The 27,545-nt window shown below is 41.2% G+C and overlaps 1 protein-coding gene across 1 annotated transcript in view; it reads left to right on the forward strand.

Moving 5' to 3' along the window:
- The window catches only part of LOC130862637 (disintegrin and metalloproteinase domain-containing protein 18-like), a 50,433-nt gene extending 24,291 nt beyond the window's left edge, over positions 1-26,142 (forward strand). The window contains exons 11-19 of the mRNA XM_057752347.1: positions 1,076-1,212; positions 2,258-2,441; positions 3,681-3,776; positions 7,442-7,640; positions 10,047-10,146; positions 11,510-11,696; positions 15,056-15,136; positions 19,596-19,710; positions 25,988-26,142. Coding sequence (XP_057608330.1) covers positions 1,076-1,212; positions 2,258-2,441; positions 3,681-3,776; positions 7,442-7,640; positions 10,047-10,146; positions 11,510-11,696; positions 15,056-15,136; positions 19,596-19,710; positions 25,988-26,142 — 1,254 coding nt within the window. The remainder of the gene's footprint in view (positions 1-1,075; positions 1,213-2,257; positions 2,442-3,680; positions 3,777-7,441; positions 7,641-10,046; positions 10,147-11,509; positions 11,697-15,055; positions 15,137-19,595; positions 19,711-25,987) is intronic.
- The last annotated feature ends 1,403 nt before the right edge of the window (positions 26,143-27,545 follow it).

Genomic DNA, 27,545 nt, shown 5'->3' on the forward strand with positions numbered 1-27,545 from the left:
AACATCATCAAAATAGGAAGGGGTTCTCTGGAAGGGGACAGTTTAGAAAAGACTTTGCTCTTCTAGACTGACGTTTGCCAGAGGAACAAATAGAGATGGATACTGAGTACTCAAAACTATGAATAATAAAACAGGTGGGCTCTACACTAAAATCAACACACTTCCCGAGCTGGCTGAGGGTCCGTGTTGATTTGCAGTCTGCTTCTCAATGGCTGTCTTTATCTGAGATTGGAGCTGGAGTGACTGATCGGCAGAGCTTGAGATCCCAAGTTTTCCCTCTCTGTCTACTTGGTTTCTGTGTACAGTTTTTTTTTTCCAGTTTGGGATTGGTGTACTGGCTTCATAGAAGGTTTAAACTGTTCTTTCTATGTCTACAATTCTGAATAATTTCTTTGAAAGTTAGCTAAAATTCTGCTATGAATCTATCTGGCCTTGGAGTTATTTTAGATGGAGGTTTTTTATTCCTATTTCAGTCTCCATGGTAGATAATTAAGCTAGACCCCAGAGAAGGATGTGTCTTGGCACTTTTTAAATCTGCAGAAATCATTTTGAGCACTTTAACTTGAAAGGTGTCTTATTTTGAGGATTCTCTTCATCTGAATGACTTTATTCAATATTCATATAAGTCCTGTGTTACTGGGCATTAAGACTCCAGATTCCATATTTTACCTCAAAATCTGGTGTTCCATAATTGGGTGTCTTTACCCATGCCATGTTCCAGCTTTAACATTCAATTGTCAAAACTAAGGTTTCAAACTTAGATACCACATCATTAGGGAAGCATACCTATTAGGGTTTTTTCATACTCATAAAATTTTTCTGTGTTAAGTTACATGCATGTCTACAATATGTGTAGTTTTGTGGGGTTTGTGTCACATTATTTTAATAAATGTACAAATAAAGACATACAGCTAAATTAAAGTAGCCATGGATATGCATAGCAAAGAAAATTATTACAAGGTACATTCAATATAAAAAATTATAGAATAAAATTTTGTGATTGCAAAGACATTTGTCACTTGCCTTTGTTTTATTCTTATATAATATTTTTTCTATTTAATCTTCTCTATTTTAGTATCCAGAAGACATAGGTTTGGAGGGATTATCGGTAGTTATCACTCAGCTCATTGGCCTTCAAATAGGATTATCATATGATGATGTCAGTAATTGTTCCTGCCCCAGAGCTCCATGCATAATGCAACAGGGAGCCATGTAAGAATTTTTATGATGAATTTTATCTTTAAGTTCTTTGTTAGACTTATTTATTTTATTTATGTGAATTTTGCCTGCATGTATGTCTTTATGCCATGTGCATGCATGGTGCCCAATAAGGACAGAAGAGGGCATCAGGTCCAGGGTCCCCTAGAACAGAAATTACAGTTGTGAACTACAATGTGAATGCCAGGAATTGAACCCAGGCCCTCTGCTTAGAACTGTTGAGCCATCTCTTTAGCCCCCAGTTGTAACTAATTTTATACATATTCTTCCAATATTGATCTTATGATTTGATGAACATTGAAATATTTTTATTAATTTCTACATTATAAGTTGGAATGTTATATTATGCTTAATAAGATAGCATATAAAGTATTTTCCATGTGTGTGTCCAACTCATTCCATGTCTTGTGGGTGGAGATTGCTCATTCATTCCTGGCTGACCAGCTCCAAAATAATTACACAGAAACTATATTAATTGCAATAGTGTTTGGCTAATAGCTTAAGGAAATTTCTAGCTAGCTCTTACATCTTAAATTAACCTATTTCTATTATTTTATATTTTACCACAAGGCTCATGGTTAACAATCAAGGTTCTAGAGCATCTGTCTCCTTTAGCAGCTACATGACTTCTCCCTGATTTTGCCATCTTTCTCTCAGCATTCAGTTAATTTTTTGGCTTAGTTCGATTCTGCTCTGCCACAGGCCCAACACAGCTTCTTTATTAACCAATGGTTAAAAAAAAAAAAAAAAACATATTCACAGTATACAGAGAGAAATACCACATCAGTGTCTGGCTGGTTTCTCCACCCTTCTTCTTCCCAGCATCTTCGGTGCCTGGCAATCCTGCCTAGCTATTGGCCACTCGTCTTTTTATTAAACCAATCACAGTGACATATCTTACTCCATAACGTTTAACCTCTGCTGAAGTATATATTTCTATTTGTTTCATCTTGTGGGTTCTATGAGTTACTAATGGAGCATTGTCTAAATGTGTTTTAGTAGCTGAGTTTATTTCTCTGAGACTATTATTTTGCTTTAGGAGTTCCAGTGGGGTGAAGACTTTTAGCAACTGTAGCATGCATGACTACAAGCACTACGCCTCAAAATTTTTTGAGGGATGTCTTGGTAGCCTTTCAAATGTGCAAAAATCACCACAGAGTCAGCCCGTGTGTGGTGACGGAATTGTGGAAGCTAATGAAGAGTGTGACTGTGGAAATGACATGGTGAGCACTAGACATTCAAGTTTGGCCATAGTTGTTCTAATCCAAAGAGCACAGAGCATGCTGTCATAGTACACGCTGGGCGTATCATGGCATCTTTAGTGTAAAACTGATATATGAGAATGAAGATAAATCAGTTGCTTTCCCACATCTCTTTGTAAGACATGGTTCTGTGTAGCCCAGCATGACCTTGAACTGGCCTGCAGGTTGAGACTGCTGATCCTTCTGGGCTTTACTGCCCGTCACGCCGACTGTGTCTACTGCTGCTCCCAGTGTTCAAACCTGGTCTATAAACAAAATCTACAACTGATACTTGCAATGTCTTGCGACCTCCTGAGATGGCCCTACTCTGAAGTTTATAGACCTCCCATACTGGTCCCCTATCTCATGTGCAGTCAGAGTCATCCAGAGAATAAAGGCCAATCAGAAAGACCCGAAATTTCCAGGATAGAAAATAAGAGAGGCCGCTATGTCTTAGATGGAGAAATCAAGAGAAGCGGGGGTCACTTTAACCACCTGAAATGAATAGCAACAGTATCACAGAAGCATCTCAAACAACCGTGGCACCAGAAGCCTCCAACGCCGTCTTAATATACAGACTCCATGTTCTGTGACTTTGTGAGCAAATGGAGGTGTCTTATGTCATAGACAGACCACTGCCAACACTATCAATGGGAAAAGGGTCCGTGGGTAAATGCTTAACGTGTCTTGGTTTCCTTTCTAAAGGTTAGCTTCATTCTCAATAGAAATGTGTAGCAAACAAATCATTAATGAGAGTACTGAAGAAAGTTTGTGTTTCTCCTGGGAAGTCACACTCCTCCCAACCCCAATGCATTCCATATTAGTAAATCCTGAGTCAATCACCAAAATTTTCATGTTAGAGATCAACAACTGATTTAAGTGCTATTTCCTTAGTGCTTTCAGTCGCACATACTTTCGGTAATTCTGGAAATAATGAAAGCTGAGGGTACTGAAGCCTCATTGAATGTAATTAGGAGCACAGCATGCGAATTAAAGTTGAGATAAAAGAGCAAGAGTTATCAAGTTGTGGGTGGTGGTGCTTTCCAAAAATCCCAGAGCCTGGGAGGTGGGGGCTGGAAAGTGAGGGGGGTCACTGGCACCCTCCACTGTACAGTAGAGCAATCTTAGCTATGTGATAGCCTGTCTCAGAAAGAAAGGGGAGAAGGAAGGAGAGCTGGGGCATCTATCCTAACCGGAATCCTCTTTCTTCCGAAAGTGCAGGAATGCCAGTTTTTAGAGTGCTGCAACTCTGAAACATGCAGGCTGAAAGCCTCTGCAAAGTGTGGCTCTGGACGATGTTGCACACCAAGCTGTGAGGTGAGTGGCTGGTACTTAGCAAAGGGAAGTTGAGCCGCAGTAATGCAAGACGAGATTAAATCAAACCACGTGGAATGATCCAAAGAATGTGGGCTCTAGAGATTCCATGATAAACTACCGCGAGCTTGAAAGAAGACATCTCAGACTGGTGCTTCTGAGTCTGTGGTATGGGAACTACAGAGCTGATCGTCTTCTAGATGCTTGAACGGGATAAAAAATGTACACTACACCGTGGAGCATGTCAATAGTCAGAGAGCTCACAAAGTCAGATAAATGATGGCCGATGGAAATTATAATTGTCACAACAGACAAAACATACACAGTGCAAAGCCCTCACAGGGTGGTAAGTAAAATCACATTGAGAGCAGTCAGAATTGGTTCTGGCATTGCAATGATTACCTTTTAGTTAATTTTTGTTGCAGGCATGTGTGTGTGTGCGTGTGTGTGTGCATGCAAGCATGCCACGATGCATGTGTGAAGGGCACAGGATAACTTGCAGTCATACTTTCTCTTCCATGCAGGTTCTGGGGATTGAATTCAGGTTTCAGGCTTGACATCAGACACCTTTAGCCACTGAGCCATCTCACCAGCCCTGGTTGCATGCATTTTTTTATTATTATACAAATTCACGATAAATTAGGTCATAAATTGCAGCCGTAGTGCCACACTATCCCTAACACAATGTGGTTGGGTGAGAGAGCAAATACTCAGGATCCCCATTCTTGCAAGTCAACAATATATAAAAATTGCATATGTTCCTTTCCCCCAATTGTCCTCAGCTTCCTGTGGTGCTGAAGTTTGAACCTGGGGGCTTGTACATTCTCAGGCCTTGGGTCTTTAGGCTCTCACTCTGCAGCCCAGGCTGACTTCAGAGCTTTAAATCCTCCAGTCTCATCCTCCCAAGTTCAGGGATTATAGGCTTGTTTAATTATCTAGCTCAAATTTTCTATTAATATTTAATTTAATATAGTAAAGCTTGATTAATGAAAGTTTCTAAGTGTTAGCACGATCAACAGCATAGCAGCGTCTTCCTCAAGGGTGGGGCGGTTCCACAGCCTCCCAAAAGTCAGTTCACAGAGAGTCTTCCCACAGTGTTCCCCGAGTCTGCCCACAGTCTGCCCCGAGTCTGCCCACAGTCCTCACACAGCCCACCCACAGTCTGCCCCGAGTCTGCCCACAGTCCTGGCACAGTCCACCCACAGTCTGCCCCGAGTCTGCCCACAGTCTGCCCCGAGTCTGCCCACAGTCCTGGCACAGTCCACCCACAGTCTGCCCCGAGTCTGCCCACAGTCTGCCCCGAGTCTGCCCACAGTCCTGGCACAGCCCACCCACAGTCTGCCCCGAGTCTGCCCACAGTCTGCCCCGAGTCTGCCCACAGTCTGCCCCGAGTCTACCCACAGTCTGCCCCGAGTCTGCCCCGAGTCTACCCACAGTCCCTATCACTCACCAACTTTTCCTACTTTTATCATTTTGCTTTCACAGAAACATCACAGGTGAGCCATATGTGTAAACATACAAACTGAGCATCTTGGGTAATGCACATAAGATCTGTTTTCACATCAGTCCATCACTTCTCTGCTGCTGAATAGTGTAAAAGTCTCACAATGGCATGCTACCGGTTATTAGTACAGTCCCCGGTCCAGGGTCATGTGATATATTCATAAGCAGTATTTAGGACATGCCCACAGGTTATTAATACAGTCCCCAGTGCAGGGTCATGTGACATATTCAGACACAGTATTTAGGACACGCCCACGGTTATAGACCCGTGCAGGGTCATGTGACATATTCATACACAGTATTTAGAAGCAGCATCTCACTTTTAGCTAGTTACTTGTCATGAGACCTGCTGAATCCTGCAGCAAGTGGACTCGAGACTTTTTAGAAAATGGCAGGATGATTTTCCAAAGAAAATGTTCTACTCTAAGTTCCAACATATGATACTTAAGTTGCTTTGTAAATTAAACACAAAATAAAATCATTAATCTACATCTCTCTTTTACCTTTACTATTTAGACTTCTTAGCTATTATTCTACTAGTTGCCCAGACTTTAATAATCTTTGATTAATTGCATAATACCTTCTCATAATAAACCACTTTTACATAGTGAACAAATCTATATCCTCCCTTCTCTCTTTTCAGAGTAGATTCAATAATCTACCCTTTCATCCTGCCATATCTATACAGATGCTACATAAAACACTCCTGTAGTCATCAATGCTGCTGCCACCTTTGTATCCTTTAGTTCACACACAAGGAGAAAGAAGATAACGCCCTGTATTCCATTTTCTACTCTGTTCATTTCCCTTTGCAAATATCTGTGGATTATCATATTTCTTATATTTTAATTGCACTTCCCTTATTTAATGGTTTGTTTCTTTATTCTGTGAAGGATTAAATTCAGGTCTGTGTGCATGCTAGGCATATACTGAGTCACACCCCCATCCTGTGTGTATGCTAGGCATATATCAAACCACACCCCTGCCCTGTGTGCAGCTAGGCAAGTGCTCTACCACAGAGCCACACCCCTGCCCTGTGTGCATGCTAGGCAAGTGATCTATCACTGAGCCACACCCCCCCTTATGCTGCATTTCTTATATCTGAAAGCCTCCCTTGACTATTTTGTGTCATCTGGGTCTACCGAGAGTGGGTTCTCTCAGCTATTGTTTGCCTAGGAAAGGCTTTATTTCTCATTAGTTTTTAAAAATTATTTTGCGTGTGTATGAATTGTCATGTGTACACCACAGCATAAGTGGAAGTTAGAGAGCCAATTGTAAGAGCCAGTTCTCTGTTTCCAACATGAGTTCTCCAGGTATTGGGCCCTTGTCCTCATCCTGTTTGGCAGCAGACACGTTTGTCCACTGAAGCGTCCTGCTGGCCCTCTCATTCATCTTGACGTATATCTCCAGGGTATGAAACTCTAACTTGTGACTTTTCTCTTTCATTTCTTTAAAGATACTTTTTTATTTATTAATTATCTTTTCATTATTAAACATTAGTTCAATTACAGATGCTATAGTCTGTGTATGTGTGTGCATGCGTGTGTGTATCTGTGTTTTCAATACATAGGGTAGTTCAACATTTGGAAAGTATAAATTTTGTTATGGATGGCAACAGATGAGAAATGTGTTCAACCAGCCATAAAAATGCATCTGAACTATGCAGAGAGACCCTTTTGTTCTCAGAATAATAAACGGTGGTGGTGAGATGTGCCGATTGTTCAGTATTCTAAGCATGCGTTCCATTAAATGAGAATGTGATCTTCATTACGAATTTGCAAATATTAAAGAGATTCATTGTCTCTCCCACACGAATAAGCTAGTAAGAGTCAAAGCTGGACCTGGCTTCTGGGTCTTGCCAGCATCAGAGGTGGAACCAAATGTTCTGTGCTTCTCCATGCACATGCTGCTCATGTCAGAGTTCACAAGGCTGTGGGCAGCTGCCAGCCTGCTGTCCGTGGGGATCTGTGTCTATCACAAAGACAGTTGCCCTTCTCTGGGCTTCCCAGTGGGTACTTTACCTGGATTTACTTTTCTAGAATTCTTAGTCTGGGGAGGTGTCAGTCCCTCAGCCACAACCACACACGTTTAGCTGACTCCTTTGACCAATAATTATAGAGTCATTCGCAGCTCCTGATCTTTTTTTTTTTTCCTCCTGTCCCTAGCTGTCACCAGCAGGCACTCCCTGTAGGAAGGCTGTTGACCCTGAATGTGACTTCACAGAATATTGCAATGGATCCTCTAACCACTGTGTTCCTGACACCTTTGCGCTGAATGGTTATTTGTGCAGGCTGGGATCTGCGTACTGCTACAACGGACAGTGCCAAGCTCTCAACGACCAGTGTGTCAGTTTGTTTGGAAAAGGTACTGCTTTCTTTTGTATTTGTGGTGCACTTGGACTGCTCTGTAGAGTATATATTATACGCCATAGGGCCTCAATGAGGAAGAGCCTGGGTCACAGTTTTAAGGAGGGATAAACTGAAATTAAAGAAAAAAAATTAAAAGCATGATTGAAATTTTCCAAGAAAAATGCCATGTAGGTTTGGTTTGAAAAAAAATATGTTGCCCATTCCTCCTAAATTATATTAAAATATAAGTAGCAAATAAACAGATAGTGATGGCTTAATTTTCTATTATCTACCACATTCATAATCCAGTATTGAAAACATGAGCCTTACAAAGCTGAAAGTGAATGCCATCCACATGTAACCTCTTTTCTGACCAAGAAACTGGTAATGCAACAGCAGCCACAGGCTACCTGGCCAGAACTCCTGCTTCTGATTTGTGACAGATTTTGTTTGTTTGAGACAGTCTCATTACATAGTCCAGGCTGACTTTGAACTCACCATCCTCCTGTTTTGACCTTATTCATATTTTTTTCAAATAACATTTTAGAGAAATCCAGATAAGACTCCTGCATGCCTGCTGGTGTTTTTAGTGTGCCCCAATATGATCATCTATATGTCGAATGATTAAAATAGTTTGAATACATATCAGATTTACAATGCAGTGTTAGACACCAGAGCAATGGGTTTGGGAAATAACAGGAAATACGCCTCAGGATGAACAGAGAACCCCATGGGCGTGTAGGCTATGACTGGACTTTGAGGTGGGAAAACAGTTAGGATGGACAGAGTTTCCTGTCTGAGATAACATGACTGGGCTTTAAAGGAAAAGATTGGCTTCCAATTAAAACGTGGAGAGGAACTTCATTAAGACAGAGCTTCAAAGAAGAGAGTAAGAAAAATCTGCCACAGTCAACATGAAGGGTGGCCTGATGTGGGGGAGGGAGCCTTCAGAAAAATGCTCCAGAGAGTGGGTATGGGTATGTTCATAAGTCATTAGGAATCTAGTCAATGTTGTGAGAACAATAGTCTCTCCCCTAGGCAATATGACCTGTCTAGTCACATGTTCTTATCCCAAATTACAGTACTAGCTATATGTTCCACCTTATGGGATTGGCCTTACATCCAAACAGAAAGTGGCTGGTTACTCCCAGGACATTTGTACCACTAGTGTACCAGTGTACACATCTCGCCGGGCCTTTGTAATTGTAGTGTACAAGATCTCAGATGGATAAGTAGGATAATGACTTTTTTGTTCTGGTAACATGCGCATCATGTACTAGTACCATTAAAGCTAGCCAGTAAGGATGAAACTTGCAGGTTATACCAGCTTGGTAGCATCTTCAGCTACAGGATCTTCCTGTTAAGTTCTGGAAAGTAGCCAAGAGCAATGGCAATAATCTATAATGTTTGGGGAGCTATAGGACCTCATAAGAGGCAACCTGTTCCTGACACTGGACTTGTTACCTTATAAAAACTAATTGGGGCTAAGTTGCCTTATTGTAAGTTAACTCTGTTTAAACTCTTTTTAAATGTAATTTTTAAATAATCTCAGACATGAGCACTATATTTACATGATTTCCATACTCCCTTGCTCCTCCAACTCCTCACATGGTCCCCCATCTCTCAAGTTCATGACCTCTTCTTTATTGTTTCAAACATACGCACGTATGTAGTACAAGTACAGCCAATTGAGCCCATTTGGTGTTGCGCCTGTGCGCATGTGTTTAAGATTACTTGGGATTGAGTAACATTACCTGAGAGCTTGATACAGGAGAAACTGGTTTTCCCTCTTTCATCAGCCATTGGTTGCCTGTATGTCTTCATCTAGGGAGAGAGAGCCTTCAAACCACTCTTGTAATTGTTCAGGCCTGATTTGGTTATTTATCTGATCACCAATTGAGAGGATTGAATATTATAGGCATGTATACACATAAATAAAATAATCAAACAATCAAAAGCAAGGTGGATTATGCCTGAGGAGCAACACATAACCTTTCACTCTGATCTCTACATATAGAGATGTGTACACACACAGGTACGATGCACATGCATATACACACACACAGGTACACACACAGTACATATTTTTAGAAAAAATTTAAGGGGGCAAAGATGGACATGCATCTAATGCTAACCCTCAGGAGGCTGAGGCAGGAGATTTTTGAGCCAAGACCAGTCTGAGATGTACAGTACACCTTGTTTCAGAACAACAAAGAAATACGTAAATACATCAATGTAACTACTAGCATTGGATATGATCCATTTTGTTTTGTGTTATGACATTGGCATGTTGCCCATGAAAATCAAGCAAAGCTTGAAAAACGCATGCCTATTTTGAAAGGACAGTTTTATTAGTCGGTGACTAAAGAGTGCGTAGGCTGCATTAAGGATAATAACCTAAAGGACATGTTTCCCATTTTAGGTTCGAAAGGCGCCTCCTATGCCTGTTTTGAGAAAGTTAATTCACCACGTGAAAAACTGGCAAGCTGTGGTTTCAAAAATTCATCCCAATGTGCACAAAAGTATGTATGTAAAGTGTGGTTGTTTTTCTGAGTCCCGTTGCTTGACAAGTGACAAATACTAAATCAAAACAACTATCAAATTGTATGATAGGAAAATATTCTCATGCATGCATGAACACACTCATGTGCGCATGTGCCATGAACACCATGCACACGTGTATGTGTGTGTAATCTCCTAGAAATTCAGAGTTTTCACTTTCCTCCAGTTTCCCCTCCCCCAAGAATTCGACTGAATGAGGAATAGGATGAAATGTATTAAGAGGAATTGCCCACTTTTCAGAAAATAGGGTGTTCTGTTCTAAATTAAGTATTAAAGTTGGCTCATGTTTTGAGTCTGTCTGTCATTGTAGGTATCCTAAAGCGGGTATTTTGATTTTTTTTTTAAACAGATGATTGTTGAGAGAAAAGAAATTTTCACCTTGTTTGTTATTTCCAAATGACTGATATGTAAAGCCACAGAGCATGTCTCAATGGCTCGACTGGACTATTGTAACGTGGTTTATTGTAGCATAAAACAGCTCCTGGGTCTGCACTGGGAGTGACGGCCCTGTAGCAAGTGCTGCCAGAATTTTACTTGGGTATTTTTTAAAAAAGTCGCAAGGGGCTGGGCAAATTCTAGCAAATTCTAGCTCCTGTAAAGTCTTGCTAGAGTTGGAACCACAGAACTCATGGGAAGAGAGCTAAGATGTGGTGGTCGACACTGTGATCTCGGTGCTGGGGAGAGAGAGAGAGAGAAAGGCAGCTCTCAGGGACTCACTAGTCACCCAGCCTAACTTACTCAGTGAGCCCGAGGCCAGCGAAAGACAAAAGGTAAAGGTGACTGGCAGTTGAAGCCTAACCCCCATTGCTGTCTTCTTTCCTCCATGTACATGCACACATACATGTATGGGCACCTATGTACACACAGTTTTGAGTGACAAATGTATTGTTAAATTCTATGGGATATAATAATATACATATAATAATGATAATAATAATAATAATAATAATAATAATGGCACATAATCAAAAGATACTGAAAGAATACGTGGTTTGCCACCACTGGGCAACTTCAGGTGACAGGTCCAGCCTGACTGAACTGTATTAAAGTCAGCCTAAGTGTCCCTGAAGACCTGCACTAGAAAACAGAGTCATGTGTAGATGTGTAAACATCTCAGTTCTGCCACAGTGCTAATTAATCTGCTTGCATTTAGCCATTTATGTTTTTAAAAAATCTTATAACATCATAAAACAATGTTGCTACTGTGCCATTTTTCCCATTTTACGACACGAGCCAAGCATTCAGGCCACTATCCACGCAACACTTAAGGAAGCTGGGATCGCTGAAAAGTAAAATGATGAATTTTGTCCTTTCCATTTCCAGGGATGTTCTCTGTGGGAAATTAGCTTGCTTTCAGCCACACAAGAATCAAAAAAGCGCAGCCCGGTCTGTGGTCTATTCATACGTCCATAACAGGGTGTGCCTGTCCACGCCTCCTGGGTTATCTACGAGGTCAGATGGCAGAGATCACGCGTTTGTGGCTGATGGCACTGTGTGTGGACCCCAGATGGTAAGAGGCTGAGGATTACGTTTCGCTGTGTAATTACCACAGCCGTGTTCCAGGACGGTGATCACAGTTTGACCCTGAAGCTTGTGTTCCTTTCCGATATGGTGTGAAATAAGCCTTAGTTAGCGGGTTGCATTGCTTCTTCTCAGTCCCTATGTGAAAAAACTGTGGGCTTGGGCTTGGTTTGTTTGCTTGTTTGTTTTGAGACAGGGTTTCTCTGTGTAGTCCTGGCTGTCCTGCTACTCACTCTGTAGACCAAACTGACTTTGAACTCAGAGATCCGCCTGCCTCTATCTCCCAGTGCTGGGATTAAAGGTGTGCGCCACCACTGCCCAGCTAAAACGTACAAGTTTTTGACACGAGTCTACTAACCACCAAGTGCTATTATTTTTAGACCTAATCATTTCCAATAGTAAATTCTGAGCTTTCACTTCACCTTGCTTTGCTGCAAGCCATATCCATACTGAATAAATTATGTGCTATGTATCTGATCAGAGCGGAAGTGTGAACAGTTTGGAAGAGCCAAAGCTGACCTAGGAAAGTGTGGCTAACGGCTATTGCACAGAGACAGGCTCCTATGTGTTAGCATAGCTGTGTACACGCATGCGCACATTACACTCACATAGTCATTATACACAGACAGAACCAAAGTTCAGAGTTTATCAGTCTAGGGGATGAGGAGACCCAGCTCTGAAAGCACACAAATAGCCCTTTGAGGTTAAAAGTAGCGATTATAAACACTTTAGCACACTTTACTTGGAGATTACAGAGCCAACTCAAAACTCCAAAATCAGAGGTTCCAGAACCCCAGAGATGCTTATTTGTTCTGAGTAACCCAGTTCCTGGGTCTGCCTGCCTTGTGTGGCCAATTTCCTCATAGATGAGATACATCTATGAGCTCACTTCTCACAAATAGAATAAAGAGAAGGTTTAGAATATCCGGTTAGGGAAGTGTGGTGCATGGTGGACCTGGCCTGTTTCCCTTGTCTTAGAATATTTTGGTGTTTTGAGCCATAGGCATGGAGAAACCCACAGTTCTGAGCCTGAGATGCACGTAGGCCCTACTCTGATGACCAGGACAGAATAGAACTCCACCCCCAAATAAATGAGCAAGCCATTAGCAAAGGTGTACCTTTCAACTCAGATCTTCCAATAGGATAGTAGCCCCAGATACCATGATCAGAATTCCACACAGGACTATGAGGTAGGAGCTCCAAGCACTGGGACCTAGTCCACCCCAGATAGTGTGCCCAGACTCCACGGCTGCCAGGACAGCATGCCAGATTTTCTTATCATCTAAGTGGGAACAAACTTCCAAGAGTGCCGAGCATGATTGCCTTGTGAATGGAGAATTAGAAAAAAAAAAAAATTCCTTAAAGCTACAGTTGTTAGTTTGTAGAAGATAGTGTCTTGTTCCTGGTCAGGAACACAGGTCACTGCCTGGCAGGGGGAATTGGCTTTTCAAGTCTATGGCCCAAACCTGTCTCTTTCTTCCTGCTTGGCTAAATTTATTTCTAAGTAAATATTGTGTTATTATTATAAAGACAAAAACTTTAAATATCTTTATTGGATTGTCCATTGTTAATTGGTAGAAATGTACCTGATGTATTTCAACTTGATATGTTATCCTGAAACTGCTGAATTCATTGATGTATCAAGTTTGTGTGTGTGTGTGTTTGCCTGTGTATTTCTAATCTGTAAGTCTGTGTGTTTGCATAGACATCTGTGTGTGGTTTGCCCTTCTGTGTATGTTTGCCTATCCATCTGTGTGCATTCTGTCACTTCCTGTGTGTTCCCATGCTCATCTGTGCATAGTGTGTTAGTGCGAGTGTTTATAGACACACATTTGTGTGTAGCTTGTCAGTCTGTGTGTGTTTGTACGTTCATCTGTGTATAATCAGTCAGTGTGCATTTTCATGGGCATCTGTGAGGAGTCTACCGATCTGTGTGTGCTTGCACTACCTCCGTGGCAGTCTGTAAGTTGTCGTGTGTTTACAAAGGCATCAGTGTGTAGCATGAGACTATGGTAGATGAATCTGGGGACAGTCTGTCAGCCTGGGTGTGTTTGCCTGATCATGACTTTACAGTCTGTCAGTCAATCTATGTGTATGTTTTCTTGGACATCTATATGTAGTGTGTCAGCCTGTGTTTGCACAGCCATCTGTATGTAATCTGTCAGCCTGTGTGTATTTAAATAGATATCTTTGTGCCATCTACAAGCCCGTGTGTGATTACATAGCCATCTGTCCACAGTCAGTCAGTCTGCGTGTATTGGCATGGGCATCTCTGTATAGTCTGTCTGCGTACATTGGAGATCTACATATATGATCATGTCATCTACAAACAAATAATTTTATTACTTCCTTTATGATTTGAATATCTTTTCTTTCTTTTTATTTTTTTTAAATTATTTATTTATTATTACACAATGTTCGGTCTGCATGCCAGAAGAGGGAGCCAGATCAAATTACAGATGGTTGTGAGCCACCATGTGGTTCCTGGGAATTGAACTCAGGACCTCTGGAAGAGCAGCCAGTGCTCTTAACCTCTGAGCCATCTCTCCAGCCCCCTTTTCTTTCTTTTTAATATCTAAATTGCTCCAGCTAGAATACTTAATATTACATTGAATATTGAATGTAAGGATCAAAGAAAGGCTAGTATATACAATTTATGATTTATTTATTGGTTACATATTAATTTTGAATAAATACAAAGATGTCATTTTCATCCACATTTGATGTATTCATTTTGTGAATTACTTAATTACATCTTGTGTCAACAATTGAAAAACATAAGCCACAAAGCCCAACAAAATAGAAAAAGTTAAATGAGACCAAAATAATTACATACCCAGATTACCGATTACCATTTGATTGCTACTTTGACAGGACAAGGTTTGATAATTGCCAAAAAAACAAAGTTAAACTATTTCTCTTACCTTACAATTCTGATATGTGCACTGCAAAGAGTCAAAACAACCTATGAATTGCATTTGAGACATAGGAAAGATTATTCTCCAGCCTTAAGGAGGCAATTTTGACTTTTATCCAACAATCCATTAACAAATATTGACACTGTAGGAAATGCAATGCGGATTTCAGTCAGTTCAAACTGTAGGGATCAAAATTCCAACCACACATAGTCCCTGTCTAGCTCCCGGTAGAGAGGCTCCTCCTGCTTTGATACCATTGCTGCTGGGGGCTTATTTTAGAAAGCTAGAACATTGGTATTAGAATCAAAGCAAAATGGATAAGCGGACCTTGGACATCTTTTAGGCAACAAATATGTACCTTTTATGTTACAAATAGTGGCTTATTTTATGTGACATTTGTGACCATGAAATACCCTATGTTTAATTTTAGTATTGCATAAACAGAACTTGCCAAGAAGTTGATCTAACAAGAAATGACTGTAATGCCACTAAGAAGTGCAAAGGGAATGGGGTAAGTGACTCCACCCATGCAGGCCCATGCAGGCGACTGTGACCATGCAGGTGACTGCGGGCAGTTCCAGTCTCCTGCTTTGGAGAACTGATGGCTGCACCACTCTTAAATGCCATGACTATGACCAGGAACCTGGAGGCAGGAATTTCAGCAAGGCCGTGGAGGAGTGATGCTTACTGGCTTGCTCCACATGGCTGTGTTGGGAGTGGTGTTGTCCCCAGTGAGCTGGGCTCTCCACATCAATCATCAAAAAATAATGCATTACAGACTTGCCCACAGGCCTATTTTACAAAGGCATCTTTCTCAGTCAAGAGTCTCTCTTTCTGAATGACTGTAGCTTGTGTCAAGTTGATGTAAAAACAGCCAGTACAGCCATCTTGAGTGTGTACCTGGAATTCTGCCTAAGTTTTCAAGTTCAAGTGCACTTCCCACTTTCTCTTCTATGAGGTTCAATGTGATTGGCTTTATGTTAAAGTCTTTGATCCATTTGGACTTGAGTTTTGTGCATGGCGATATAGAAGGACTTATTTTCATTCTTCTACATGTTGATATCCAGTTATGCCAGCACCATTTGTTTAATATGCTGTCTTTTGTCCATTTGATATCTTTTGCTTCTTTGTCAAAGATCAGGTGTTCATAGGTGTGTGGATTGATAACTGTGTCTTTGATTCAGTTCCATTGGTCCTTCTGTCTGTTTTTATGCCAATACCAGACTGCTTTCAGTAATGTTGCTTTGTAGTAGAGTTTGAAGTCGGAGATTGTGATGCCTCCAGAAGTTTCTTTATTATACAGGATTGTTTTGGCTATCCTGGGTTTTCTTTTTTTCATATGAAGTTGAGTATTGTTCTTTCTAGGTCTGTGAAGAATTTTGCTGTGATTTTGATGGGCATTGCATTGAATCTGTAGATTGCTTTTGATAAGATTGCCATTTTTACTATGTGAATTCTATCTACCCAAGACCATGAGAGATCTTTCCATTTTCTGGTGTCTTCTTCAGTTTCATTCTTCAAAGATTTAAAGTTCTTGTCATACAGGTGTTTTACTTGTTTGGTTAGAGTTACTCCGAGATATTTTATGTTATTTGTGGCTATTGTGAAGGGTGAGGCTTCTCTGATTTCTTCCCCAGCTCATTTACCATCTGTGTAAAGGAAGGCTACTGAATTTTCGAGTTAATCTTGTATCCTATTACATTAGTGAAGGTGTTTATGAGTTCTAGAAGTTCCTTGGTAGAATTTTTAGGGTCACTTACGTAAACTGTCATATTATCAGCAGATAGTGAGAATTTGACTTCTTCTTTTCTGATTTGTATCCCCTTGATCTCCTTTTGTTGTCTTACTGTTCTATCTAGAACTTCAAGTATTATATCGAATAGATATGGAGAGAGTGGCCAACCTTGTTTTGTTCCTGATTTCAGTGGAATTGCTTCGAGTTTCTCTCTATTTAGTTTGATGTTGGCTGTTGGCTTGCTGTATATTGCCTTTCTTATGTTTAGGTATGTTCCTTGTATTTCTGCTGTCTCCAAGACCTTTATCATGAAGGGATGTTGCATTTTGTTGAAGTCCTTTTCAGCATCTAATGAGATGATCATGTGGCTTTTTTTCCCAGAATGTTTATATGGTGGATTACATTGACTGATTTTCATACGTTGAACCATCCCTGCATCTCTGGGATGAAGCCAACTTGACCATGGTGGATGATTTTTCTTATGTGTTCTTGGATTTGGTTTGTCAATATTTTATTGAGTATTTTTGCAACAATCTTCATGAGTGAGATTGGTCTGTAATTCTCTTTTTTAGTAATGTCTTTGTGTCGTTTGGGTATCAGATAATTGTAGCCTCTTTTAAAAAGTTTAGGATGTTCCTCTGTTTCTATTGTGTAGAACAATTTGAGGAGTATTGGTCTTAATTCTTCTCTGAAAATCTTGTAGAATTCTGCACTGAAACCACCTGGCCCTGGGATGCTTTTTGGTCGGGAGACTTTTGATGACTGTTTCTATTTCTTTAGCAGTTATAGGTCTATTTAATTTGCTTATCTAGTCTTGATTTAATTTTGGTAAGTGATTTTTATCTAGAAAGTTGTCCATTTCTTTTACGTTTTTCAATTTTTTGGAGTACAGGTTTTTGAAATATGACCTAATGATTCTCTGGATTTCATCTATATCTGTTGTCATGTCCCCTTTTCTTTTCTGATTTTGTTAATTTGGATATTCTTTCTCTTCCTTTTGGTTAGTTTTGATAAAGATTTGTCTATTTTATTGGTTTACCGAAGAGCAAACTCTTTGTCTCATTGATTCTTTGTATTGCTTTCTTTGTTTCTATTTTATTGATTTCGGCTCTCAATTTGATTATTTCCTGCTGTTTAGTCCTCCTAGGTGAGCTTGCTTCTTTTTGTTCTAGAGTTTTCAGGTGTCTTGTTAACTCACTAGTGTGGTATTTATCCAGCTTCTTTATGTAAGCATTTAGTGCTGTGAACTTTCCTCTTAACACTGCTTTGTGTCCCATAAATTTGGGTATGTTGTGAGGTCATTTTCATTGAATTTTAGGAGATCATTAATTTCTTCCTTTATTTCTTCCTTGACCCATTGATGATTCAGGTGAGCATTGTTTAAATTCCTTGTGTTTGTGGGCTTTCTGGAATTAGTATTGCTGTTGAATTCTAATTTTAACTCATGGCGATCCGATAAGATACATGAAATTATTCCAATGTTTTTGTATCTGTTGAGGTTTGCTTTGTTACCTAGTATGTGGTCAATTTTTGAGAAGGTTCCATGAGGTGCTGAGATGTTTGAATGGAATGTTCTATAGATGTCTGTTAAGTCCATTCGATTCTTAACATCTCTTAGTTTCCCTATTTCTCTGTTAATTTTCTGACTGACCTGTGAGAATGGTGTCCAATAAAATATTTTTAAAGGAAAACTAACTTATGTGATCAAAATTGAACTTTCTTTACTGTTCTTTGGGTTTATTTCTCTATTTCTTTATCAGCGCCACATTTTCATGATTTCCATAGTTTATGGTTCATAAAATGATCATAAAATGAAGCTATTCATCTTAGCTCTTTGTCAACAGTGATAAGCATTGCTGTTCTAGACCTTTTTTCTTTAAATGCATAATTTAGCTTGACAGATCTCTGTAGTCTGTATCATGAGATAACTTGCCTGGGACTTGGTTTAGGGTCATGGTGAATCTATGGATCATTTTGGTAAGATCAAACATCCTAAAAGCATTCCATTAGCGTGGATTATCTCTCCATTTCTATACTTAAAAAATTTTTTTTTTGAGACAGGGTTTCTCTGTGTAGCCCTGACTGTTCTGGAACTCTGTAGACCAGGCTGACCTCAAACTCATAGAGATCCACCTGCCTCTGCCTCCCAAGTTCTGGTATGAAAGGCATGCATCACCACTGACCTACTAAAAATTTAGTTTAGTACAATTTTTGCTGTTTTCTTAACATAAATCATATTTATAAGTAATTATGTTCATAAATAAGTGTGCCACTTCATCTGTGTAAATGGTGAATATAATTAAAAATTATATTTTTAATTCCAAATTCCTATTTTCCATTACTGTAAACAATTGACATATGTCTGAAGCTTGCATCGGACTGCCTTGAAGGACAGCATTATCTCTTTCTCACTTTTGTGTGTTTTATTTCCTTTACCTGTCTTGCTGCATTTTCTACAGTCTCTAGTGCATGCTGTAAAGAAATGGAAGAGATGCACTCCATGACGCTCAGCTGCTGGCTTCCCACCCATCACAGGGTGCATTTTGTTTGCTGCATTTTCATAGATTTTTTTTTCATTATAAGCAGTTTACTGTTTAGTCTCTGTTTTCTAAGAGTGCCCATTGTATATGGCACTGTATTTATCAAATATCCTCCTTTATTCATACACTTGTATGACCGTTTTCTTACTCAGTTCAGTATATTCACACACACACACACACACACACACCGTTAAAAATGAAAATAATTTTAAGAAGCTCCTGTAAGAGCAGGTTTCCGGGAAGTCCCCCCTCATCGTCCCGCGTGTAGCCTGCTCTCCCACCCCTCCCTACTTCGTCCTCCTACTATTCTTCCTATGCTTTTCCTTTCCCCCTCTATAACACTGTATTATATTTCCATTTCCTTATGAGATTCTCTCCTCTCCTGGTCCCTTACTATAGACCGAACAGCCATGACTATTTGGATTACAGCACTCATACCTAAGAGAAAACATGAGAAGTCAAGCTGGTACCCAGCTAGAAACATTACCCCTAGTGACTACCATTCATGTTGCTGGAAGGTCCTCTGCATGCTGGAGGAGAAGAGTAATCACCAGTATTGCCCAGATACAAACCCTGTGGCCTACAACAATGGCCTGTCTGCATGAGATGCTATAAAACCTCTACATATTTCAGTCACATACATCAGATTTACCTGCTAAGATGATTCAAAATGACTACATGTTTCTCTGTTTTAGGTATGTAATAACTTTGGTAATTGCCAATGCTTTCCTGACTACATGCCTCCAGACTGTAAATTACAGATTGGGTCACCAGGGGGCAGCATCGACGATGGAAACGTTCTCAAATCAGGTCAGTACAAATAAATCTCCAAGACAACTAGTCTGTTGTTTTCTGTGGTATTAATTGAAGAGCGACATCTTTGTGAAATCTTTCCCAGCCCAGTTAATGGTAAATTAGCTGGGGGCCATCTTTGTAATGAGTTTCCCCTGACCAGCTCTAACCAACTTAGCGATGTAAACTAAAATAGAAATGCACTCCTTAAGTTTCAGAAATGTCGTGAAGTAAAACTTTTAAAAGTCATATATAGACTAATGAAAACTATATGCAAGGTTCGTATTTCATATTATTAAAACAGAAAATTATTGAAAAGCAACCCTAGAATACACTGTTCATTCTGACTGAGACTTAGAAAAATGTACAACAAAATGTAGGTGTATTCCCTACCAGGAGATAATGGTAAGTCACATTCTGAGTACGTGCTCATATTTTCCCTTGTTCCTATGGTGAAAGAAAGCCAGGTCACAAGCCATTCGCTGGTACAATCATTTATTCCTTCATATATCTCCTCCATGAGCACGCCAGTGGGTATTTGGAGAAGGAATAATATGGAGATCAGAAAGTCAAAATAATCAATAACATGGAAGTTTAATAATGAAAGTGTGTTACCTGAAAAGCAATGGCCTCAGCTGTGTTGGCCTGAGTAGATATATAAGTGGACAATGAATAAATTGTCTAATATGTCAAGTATTTGAAAATAGCAATGACTAAAACATGGTTGTGAATTAATGCCTGGCTCCTGAAACGAGAGGTTCAAGGATGCTGGACACATTTCTTTGAGAGTCAAGAGTAGAAGGGAGCATGAACACAATCTGTTTCAATTTGTACAGCGAGAGTGGTACCCGACTACAATCTCAACACACAGGCATCTGGAGCAGGAGGAGTGCTACGAGTTTGAGGCTAGCCTGGGTTAAAGTGGAAGACCCTTATCTGTGTTATTTAGGTCTCTATTGCTGTGATAAAACACCATGACTCACAGCAACTTGTGGAAGAAATGATTTATTTCACCTTGTAGTTCTCAGACCACACTCTGTCCCTGAAGGAAATCTGGATAGGAACTCAAACAGGGCAAGAACCTGGAGGCAGGAGCTGCTGTGGGGGCCATGGGGTTGTTATTTGCTGGCTTGCTCTCCTTGGCTTGCTCAGTTTCCTATCCGATAAACCCCAGGACTACCACCTGCCCGGGGTTGCACCACCCACGATGGGCTAGGCCCCCCCACATCAGTCACTGATTAACGAAATGCCCTGTAGATTCATTCCGGAGTCCTTTTCTCAGCTGAGAGTTCCTCTTTCAAAACAACTCTCACTTGAGCCAAGCTGAGAGGCAACTAGCCAGACGCTATCTCAAAGGAAAAGAAATTGAATAGCAAGCAGTTTGGCTCTCTGTGGAATTCATGCGAAGGCATTTTTTTAATAATGCTGTTTGTAATTCACTAAGGACACGAAGAGCTCATAATCCATAGTTCATACTTGTCTTAGGTGACCACGGGAATTAGTGTGGGAAGGACACTGTGTAATTTCAGGGCACCGTGGCATTTTAGAAACACAGTGTCTGAGACAAGCGCCCATGCTAAAAACATATACTAAAAAAAGGAGTGGTTGAAGCCGGCCATGGTAGCTCCTGCCTGAGATCCCAGCACTTGAGAGACTGAAGCAGGAAGATTGCTCCAAGTCTGAGGCCAACCTGGGTTTCAGTGTGAAATCTGGTCTGAAAAACAAAGGCAGAAAACAAAACAGAAAATTAGATTCTTGTTTCTAGTCAGGACAGAATAATATCAGAAAACTGCATGAACTATTTGTCAAATCTTAAGAGTATAGACCTATGGGTAACTGGAGGAGGTGTAGGCCTATGGGTAACTAGAGAGGAGAACGTAGGCCTACGGGTAACTGGAGAGGAGTATAGGCTTAAGGGTAATTGGTGAGACAGCTTCAACATTCCTGTCAATGCGATGGAAGGACGGAGGAAAGGAAGGAAGGGGGAGAGAACGGCTAGAATCGTTAAATGACGCGTCAACCAAAGAGACCCAGTCTTCTAGTCACGGGAAGTATTTGGTTTTTTTGTTGTTGTTGTTTTTGTTTTTGTTTTTTTTTCGAGACAGGGTTTCTCTGTGGTTTTGGAGCCTGTCCTGGAACTAGCTCTGTAGACCAGGCTGGTCTCGAACTCACAGAGATCCGCCTGCCTCTGCCTCCCAGGTGCTGGGATTAAAGGTGTGCGCCACCACCGCCGGGCCACGGGAAGTATTTAGAATAATGAGTGTGAGTGATAGATTCCCCCCTTGATGGACATCATCTCCCCTCAGCCAGTTCTGTCAGCACTGTAGTCCAATCAGGGGGAGCAGTAGAGAAAACCTTAGGTTTATGGCTATGCAACAAGGGAAGGGAGAGAGGACAAGGAGACGGACTCAGTGTTTGGCATCCTGTCCACTGCACTGCAACTATGTCACCAGGAGAACACAGAAGAAAAGAAGAAACCTTGTGGTTACTGGAATGAAAAGGATTTTGTAGTTGAAAATTCCCAGAACTGAATTTTATTTCATATTTTTCATTGGTTCCTTGAAGACTTTGAATAGTTTATATTGTGACCATATTTACCACCCTCCCTTGGTTTTTTCTGGATCCACGCTCTCTTCCTAATTTACCCAACTTCGGGTCCTCTCTCTTTTTGCAACCCATGAAGTATGGATTTTACTGGTCCTATACTCTTGGATGTGTGCCCTTCCACTAGAACATGGTCTATTTACTGGGGCTTATGTGACGAAAGAAGCTCAACTCTCCCTCTCCCTGCAGCTATTGACAGTCTGCTCTGTCACGGGTGGGACTTTGCGCCCCCTCCCTCCACGTCACGTGTTTGTCTGGCTGAGTGTTGCACAGGTCTGGGGCATTCAGTCAAAGCCTCTTGAGTGCCTATTTGTCCTGCTGTGTCCGGAAAGCGACAGTCTCTTGTAGTCATCCCCCACCTCGGGGTCTGCCAATCATTCTGCCCTCGTCTTCAGGGAATCTTGGATCTTGGGCCTTGGTGGGGGAGGGGTATGGTGTGGCTGTCTCATTTACAGCTGGGCATTCTGCAGTTTTATTATTTACGTCTTGACCATGCATGGGTCTCTGTTAACTTTCACCTACTGCAAAAAGAAGTTTCTCCAATGAGGATGGGAGGATGTGCCAAATCTACGGGAATGATGAGTCCGGGTCAGTTTAATATTATTTACACTTAGCAGAATAATAAAATATATTTAATAAAACATAAAAATATTCAAGATTTTTCTCAGTTTTTAGTTCCTCGAAGATTTCTAACAAAGCACTTTGGCCGTATGCACTACCCTCCCTCAGCTCTCCGTAGATCCTCTGCTGCTTTCCTACCCAACCAATTTCGGGTCCTCCCTTTTTTTTGAATCCCAGTAGTGGTGGGTTTTCTCTAGGGCCTATGACGTTTCTAGCCACAGTTCCCCGTCAGGCCAGTCACTGTAGCTCTCGTGGTTCACAGCTGGGGAAGACCTCGGCTTACTTTTCCTTCTGGTCATCTACACAGCACTCGCCAGCCACCCAGTAGACACCAAACCTCCAGGTGGTGACAGACTGCTGTGTTTATGTCCTATGACTGGAGCGTGTGGTGTCTTCGACAGCAGGGTCTCACCTTCTCATTCTAGGGGTGGCCAAGAGTATTGGCCTGTAGTGTTTCCTGGAACTATGAGACATCATGGGTCCAGTACTCCAAAAGAGGTAACCCATGCCAGATACTGGTCACTTGCTGGGCTCTGGTGTCTAGGAGAGGTTTCGTCACCTCGTTACTGCATAAGTCCATTGCAGCTTTGTTCTGTGTGTATGTAAAGTTTTAGGAAGCTGCTACAGTGTAAATTTCCATATGACTTTTTAAAAATGTCCTTAGTCTTATTGTCCCCTCCCCGTACCCCCCATCCTCCCCTCCTATTCCCTCCTTCTGGTTGTATTACTCCCCTTTCACCCTTATGCCACCGTTTTACTCCCCCTCCTTTAAAAGACCCCCCAAGTCCCTTTATTAATTTTCTGACCTCTGTGGCTATTCCAAATAAAACACACATATCTGAAGACCCAAAACCAATACCCAGAAATGGGAGAAAACTGTAATGTTTGTCTTTCTGGGTCTGGGTTGTCTCACTCAGAATGCTCTGTCCCAGTTCTGTCCACTCACCTGTGGACTTCATCTTTCTGAACTTCTGGATAATCTTCCATTGTGTAAATCCCCTACATTTTCATTATCCATGCACTAGCTAGTGGGCATTTGGGCCGTGTCCATTTCCTAGTTATTATGAATAGAATAATCCTGAACATGGGCAATCAGGTATCTAACAGAATGCAGGGTCCATTGGGTAGCTGCCCAAGATGGCGGAGCTCTTTGCGAAGCCTTCACACTGGTTTCCACAGTGGCCAGACAACTTTGCCCTCACACCGGTAGAGAATAACTGTTTCCCCTACATCCACATCAGCATCTGTCATCATCTGTTTGGGGGATTTTGCTTTCGTTTTCTTGGCCATTTTGACTGGGATAATATGAGTTTTAATTTACATTTCCCCAACAGCTAACGATGTCAGACATTTAGAAAAAAATGTTTCTCAGCCATTTGTTTCTTCTTTTGAGAACTCTGTTTGGCTCCACACACCAGTTTTTAATTTGGTTGTTGTTGCTTTCTCTTGATGTTCAGGTGTTTTGGGGAGTTTGTTTGCTGTTTTTTTTTTTTTGTTTGTTTGTTTTGTTTTTTTGTCCTCTCTATATCCTAGGTACTAACCCTCTATTTGACATGTGTCTAATAAAGATTGTCCCATTCTGTAGGCTGCCTATAGCTGACCACGCCCCTTGCTGTACATTGGCTTCTTAGTTTCATGAGGCCCCACCTGTCAACTGTTGGTCTTAACATTTACACCGCTGGGCTCCCGCTCAGGAAATCCTTTCTTGTGCCACTGAGTCCAACCCCTGCTCCCTGTTTTCTCTTCTATCAGATCCATGGTATAAGGTCTCATGTTGAAGTTTTTGATCCATTCGGAGTTTAGTCTTCTTGCAGAGTGAGAGATGAGGATCTGGCTTCATTCTTGTACTTGGAGTTGCCAATAAGAGTAGCACCATTTAGTGAAGATTTTATCTTTTACCCAATGTATATTTCTGGTCTCTTTGTAAAAACTCAGGTGCCTGTTACAGTTCAGGCTTGTATGTAGGTTTTCAGTTCTTTTCCATGGATCAATGTTTTATGCCAACACTATGCTGACTTTTATAATTATAGCTCTGTAGCATAACTTGAAGTCTAGATGGTTATATGATCAGCAGATTGTTTTATTGTTTAGGATTATTTTGGCTCTACTGGGTCTTTTGTGTTTCCATATGAGATTTAATTTTTTTTCAAGTTCTATGAAGGATTGCATTGGGATTTTGGTATGGATCACACTGAATCTATAGATTTCTTTTGGTAAGTTGGCCCATTTTCACAGTATTAATCCTACCAATTCACGAGCATAGGTGATCTATCTTTCAGGGTTTTTTTTTCTTTTCAGTGTCTTAAATCTTTCATTGTCTAAATCTCTCACTGCCTTGGTTGTATTTATTTCAAGGTCCTCAGCACATGCACACAGATGTGGTGAAGGTGGAAAGAGGAGGCTTTGTGTGCCTAAAGCGTTAGTACTGCATGGAAAGATGGAGTTTTATAAGAATGTGTGCATCTAAGGAGAGGAACTTACTTAGCAAGGCAGTGGACCAAAGTTTTTATAACAAAATTTTCTTGCATTTTCACTTAAACTCTGTTAACATAGTGAATTTTTAAATATTTGAATGAAAATAACTATTAAGTTATAGATAAACTAAGAATTTGAGTCAGGTTGAGCAGACCTGATTCTTCCAGCATTTGTGGCTTAGTGGGAAGCCCTCAGCATCTTTCCTTGTCGCATTCCATTTGAAATACCCAGCATGTGGTCATCTGCAGATCTCTGCTGAGGGCACAGTGGTCTTGTCCCCATTCTAGAAGAACTTAGAGCCCTGGGATGTGGAGAGGTTGCTCAATGGCATCTTGAATTATTGATATGACCAATGAACCACACGAAACCAACATCCCTCCAAACAAGTAGGGAGCACCAGAATATTAAATAAATATGCAGAAAAAGACATATGGAAAACATGTCATGTAGTTTTGAAGTGTTGTCTTATTTCCCCCAAGATAGTTGCCTGTAGTTTGCCAAAGTATTAAGCACATTATGCATACATGAGATTAAAGTGGAATAAAAGGAGTCTAAGCTTCAGATGAACCTGTCCGCTCTGGCGTTTCCTTTCCAGACATAATTTTGACAGCAAAGCGCTTCAGCAAGCATCAGGACAGCTGGATGATCCTGGGCTTCTTCATCTTTCTGCCTTTTGTCCTAAGTCTCATCATTGGGATCATGAAGAGAAATGAGAGGAAAATCCTGCCTCAGAGAGAATGCCAAAAATGAGGGGTAAATACAATCCATAGTACCAGCCTGTTGGGTTAAGTGGAACTGCATTTTGGTGGTTTATGTTCTATTAGGTTATTTGACTCCTTAAATATGAACTATTTTTGGCCCCACAGAAGTTGAATTCTTTTAACTTTCTTTCTCAGTACTTCAGCTCCCTGGATCTTTTTCTAGTTGTGTTCCACACTGACTGGGAACTTAATTTCTGAAATGTCAGTTAGAACACTCCTCCTCTCTCCACGAGGGTTAGAACACTCCTCCTCTCTCCACGAGGACACTCCTCTCTCCCCCAGAGGAAGAGAGAAAATGAGCATTTGCAGTCAGAGTGCAGAGGCGCTGGTAAGTCCCGGAGGCTGCTCCATTTCTGAACGGCTCCCTGGCTTCAGGAGGATGAAGGTGTCAGGCTGTTCTGATTAAAATTAAACAGTGTGTGGGCGAGAGGGGGATATGGGTCGGTGGTTAGGGGCACATACTGTCTTGGCAGAGGAGCCACGTTTGGATTCCAGCATGCATTGAGTGTGGCTCAAAACTGCCTGTGATTCTAGCTCCAGGGACTTAATGCTTCTGGTCTCTGTGGACACCTGCACCCAAGCACACATACCTAAACACACACGCACACACACACACACACACACGCACATACACACATGAGCATGCACGCACACACACATGTACCTGCACTTAAAAAATAATAAAAATAAATCCTTTAAAAGTGTAGGAAGGGGAAATGGGCCTTTCCAGATGAGTTCAGAATCCAGTTCGAGCTTTAGGCTGCCTGCCCTGAGAATCTGCCCTATCATTTGCTGTTGGGACAGGGAAGTGAGTGATGACGTGGACATAGTGGGGTCTGGAGAAATCCAGGCTCAAGAACTCAGTGACTTAGATCCCTAACCCATGGTTGACCAAGCTGCAGTTTCTCTTGAAAAGCCTTGTGGCCTTGTGTGACCAGCTGAGGTGTGTGCTGCCAGCCACAGAAGCGAGTCTGCCACACCTGGCTGTGTGGAACTGGTCTCAGAGAGGTTACACGTTTGGGCTCAGTTGGTGAACTGCATTGTTAGTGCCTCCTGAAGGCTTTGCTGTCTGGTAAATTGCCAGCCTTTCCAGATGATGGCACCACACAAATCAACCCCAGAAAAAAACCTGGTCTCCCTCCGGAAGGAAGATGCAGATCTGAAACCACAGGCTGTCAGTAGTGACGCTGGTGATGTCACTGGCTGCCCTGGTAGGGGTAGGGGGTGGGGTCTCCCGTCCTAGAAGGATGGGTTCATTGTGTGGTATGGACAAAGGATAATTAACACTCTATTTGCTGAAGGAATTCTTTAACATCAGGCTGAATTCCCTGTATAGCGCGGGGGAATTCAAGAATGATCGTACATTAAGGGAAGAATTTTTTCAGGTCAGTA

Source organism: Chionomys nivalis, chromosome 20 (genome assembly GCF_950005125.1).
Source record: "Chionomys nivalis chromosome 20, mChiNiv1.1, whole genome shotgun sequence".
Taxonomy (NCBI): Eukaryota; Metazoa; Chordata; class Mammalia; order Rodentia; family Cricetidae; genus Chionomys; species Chionomys nivalis.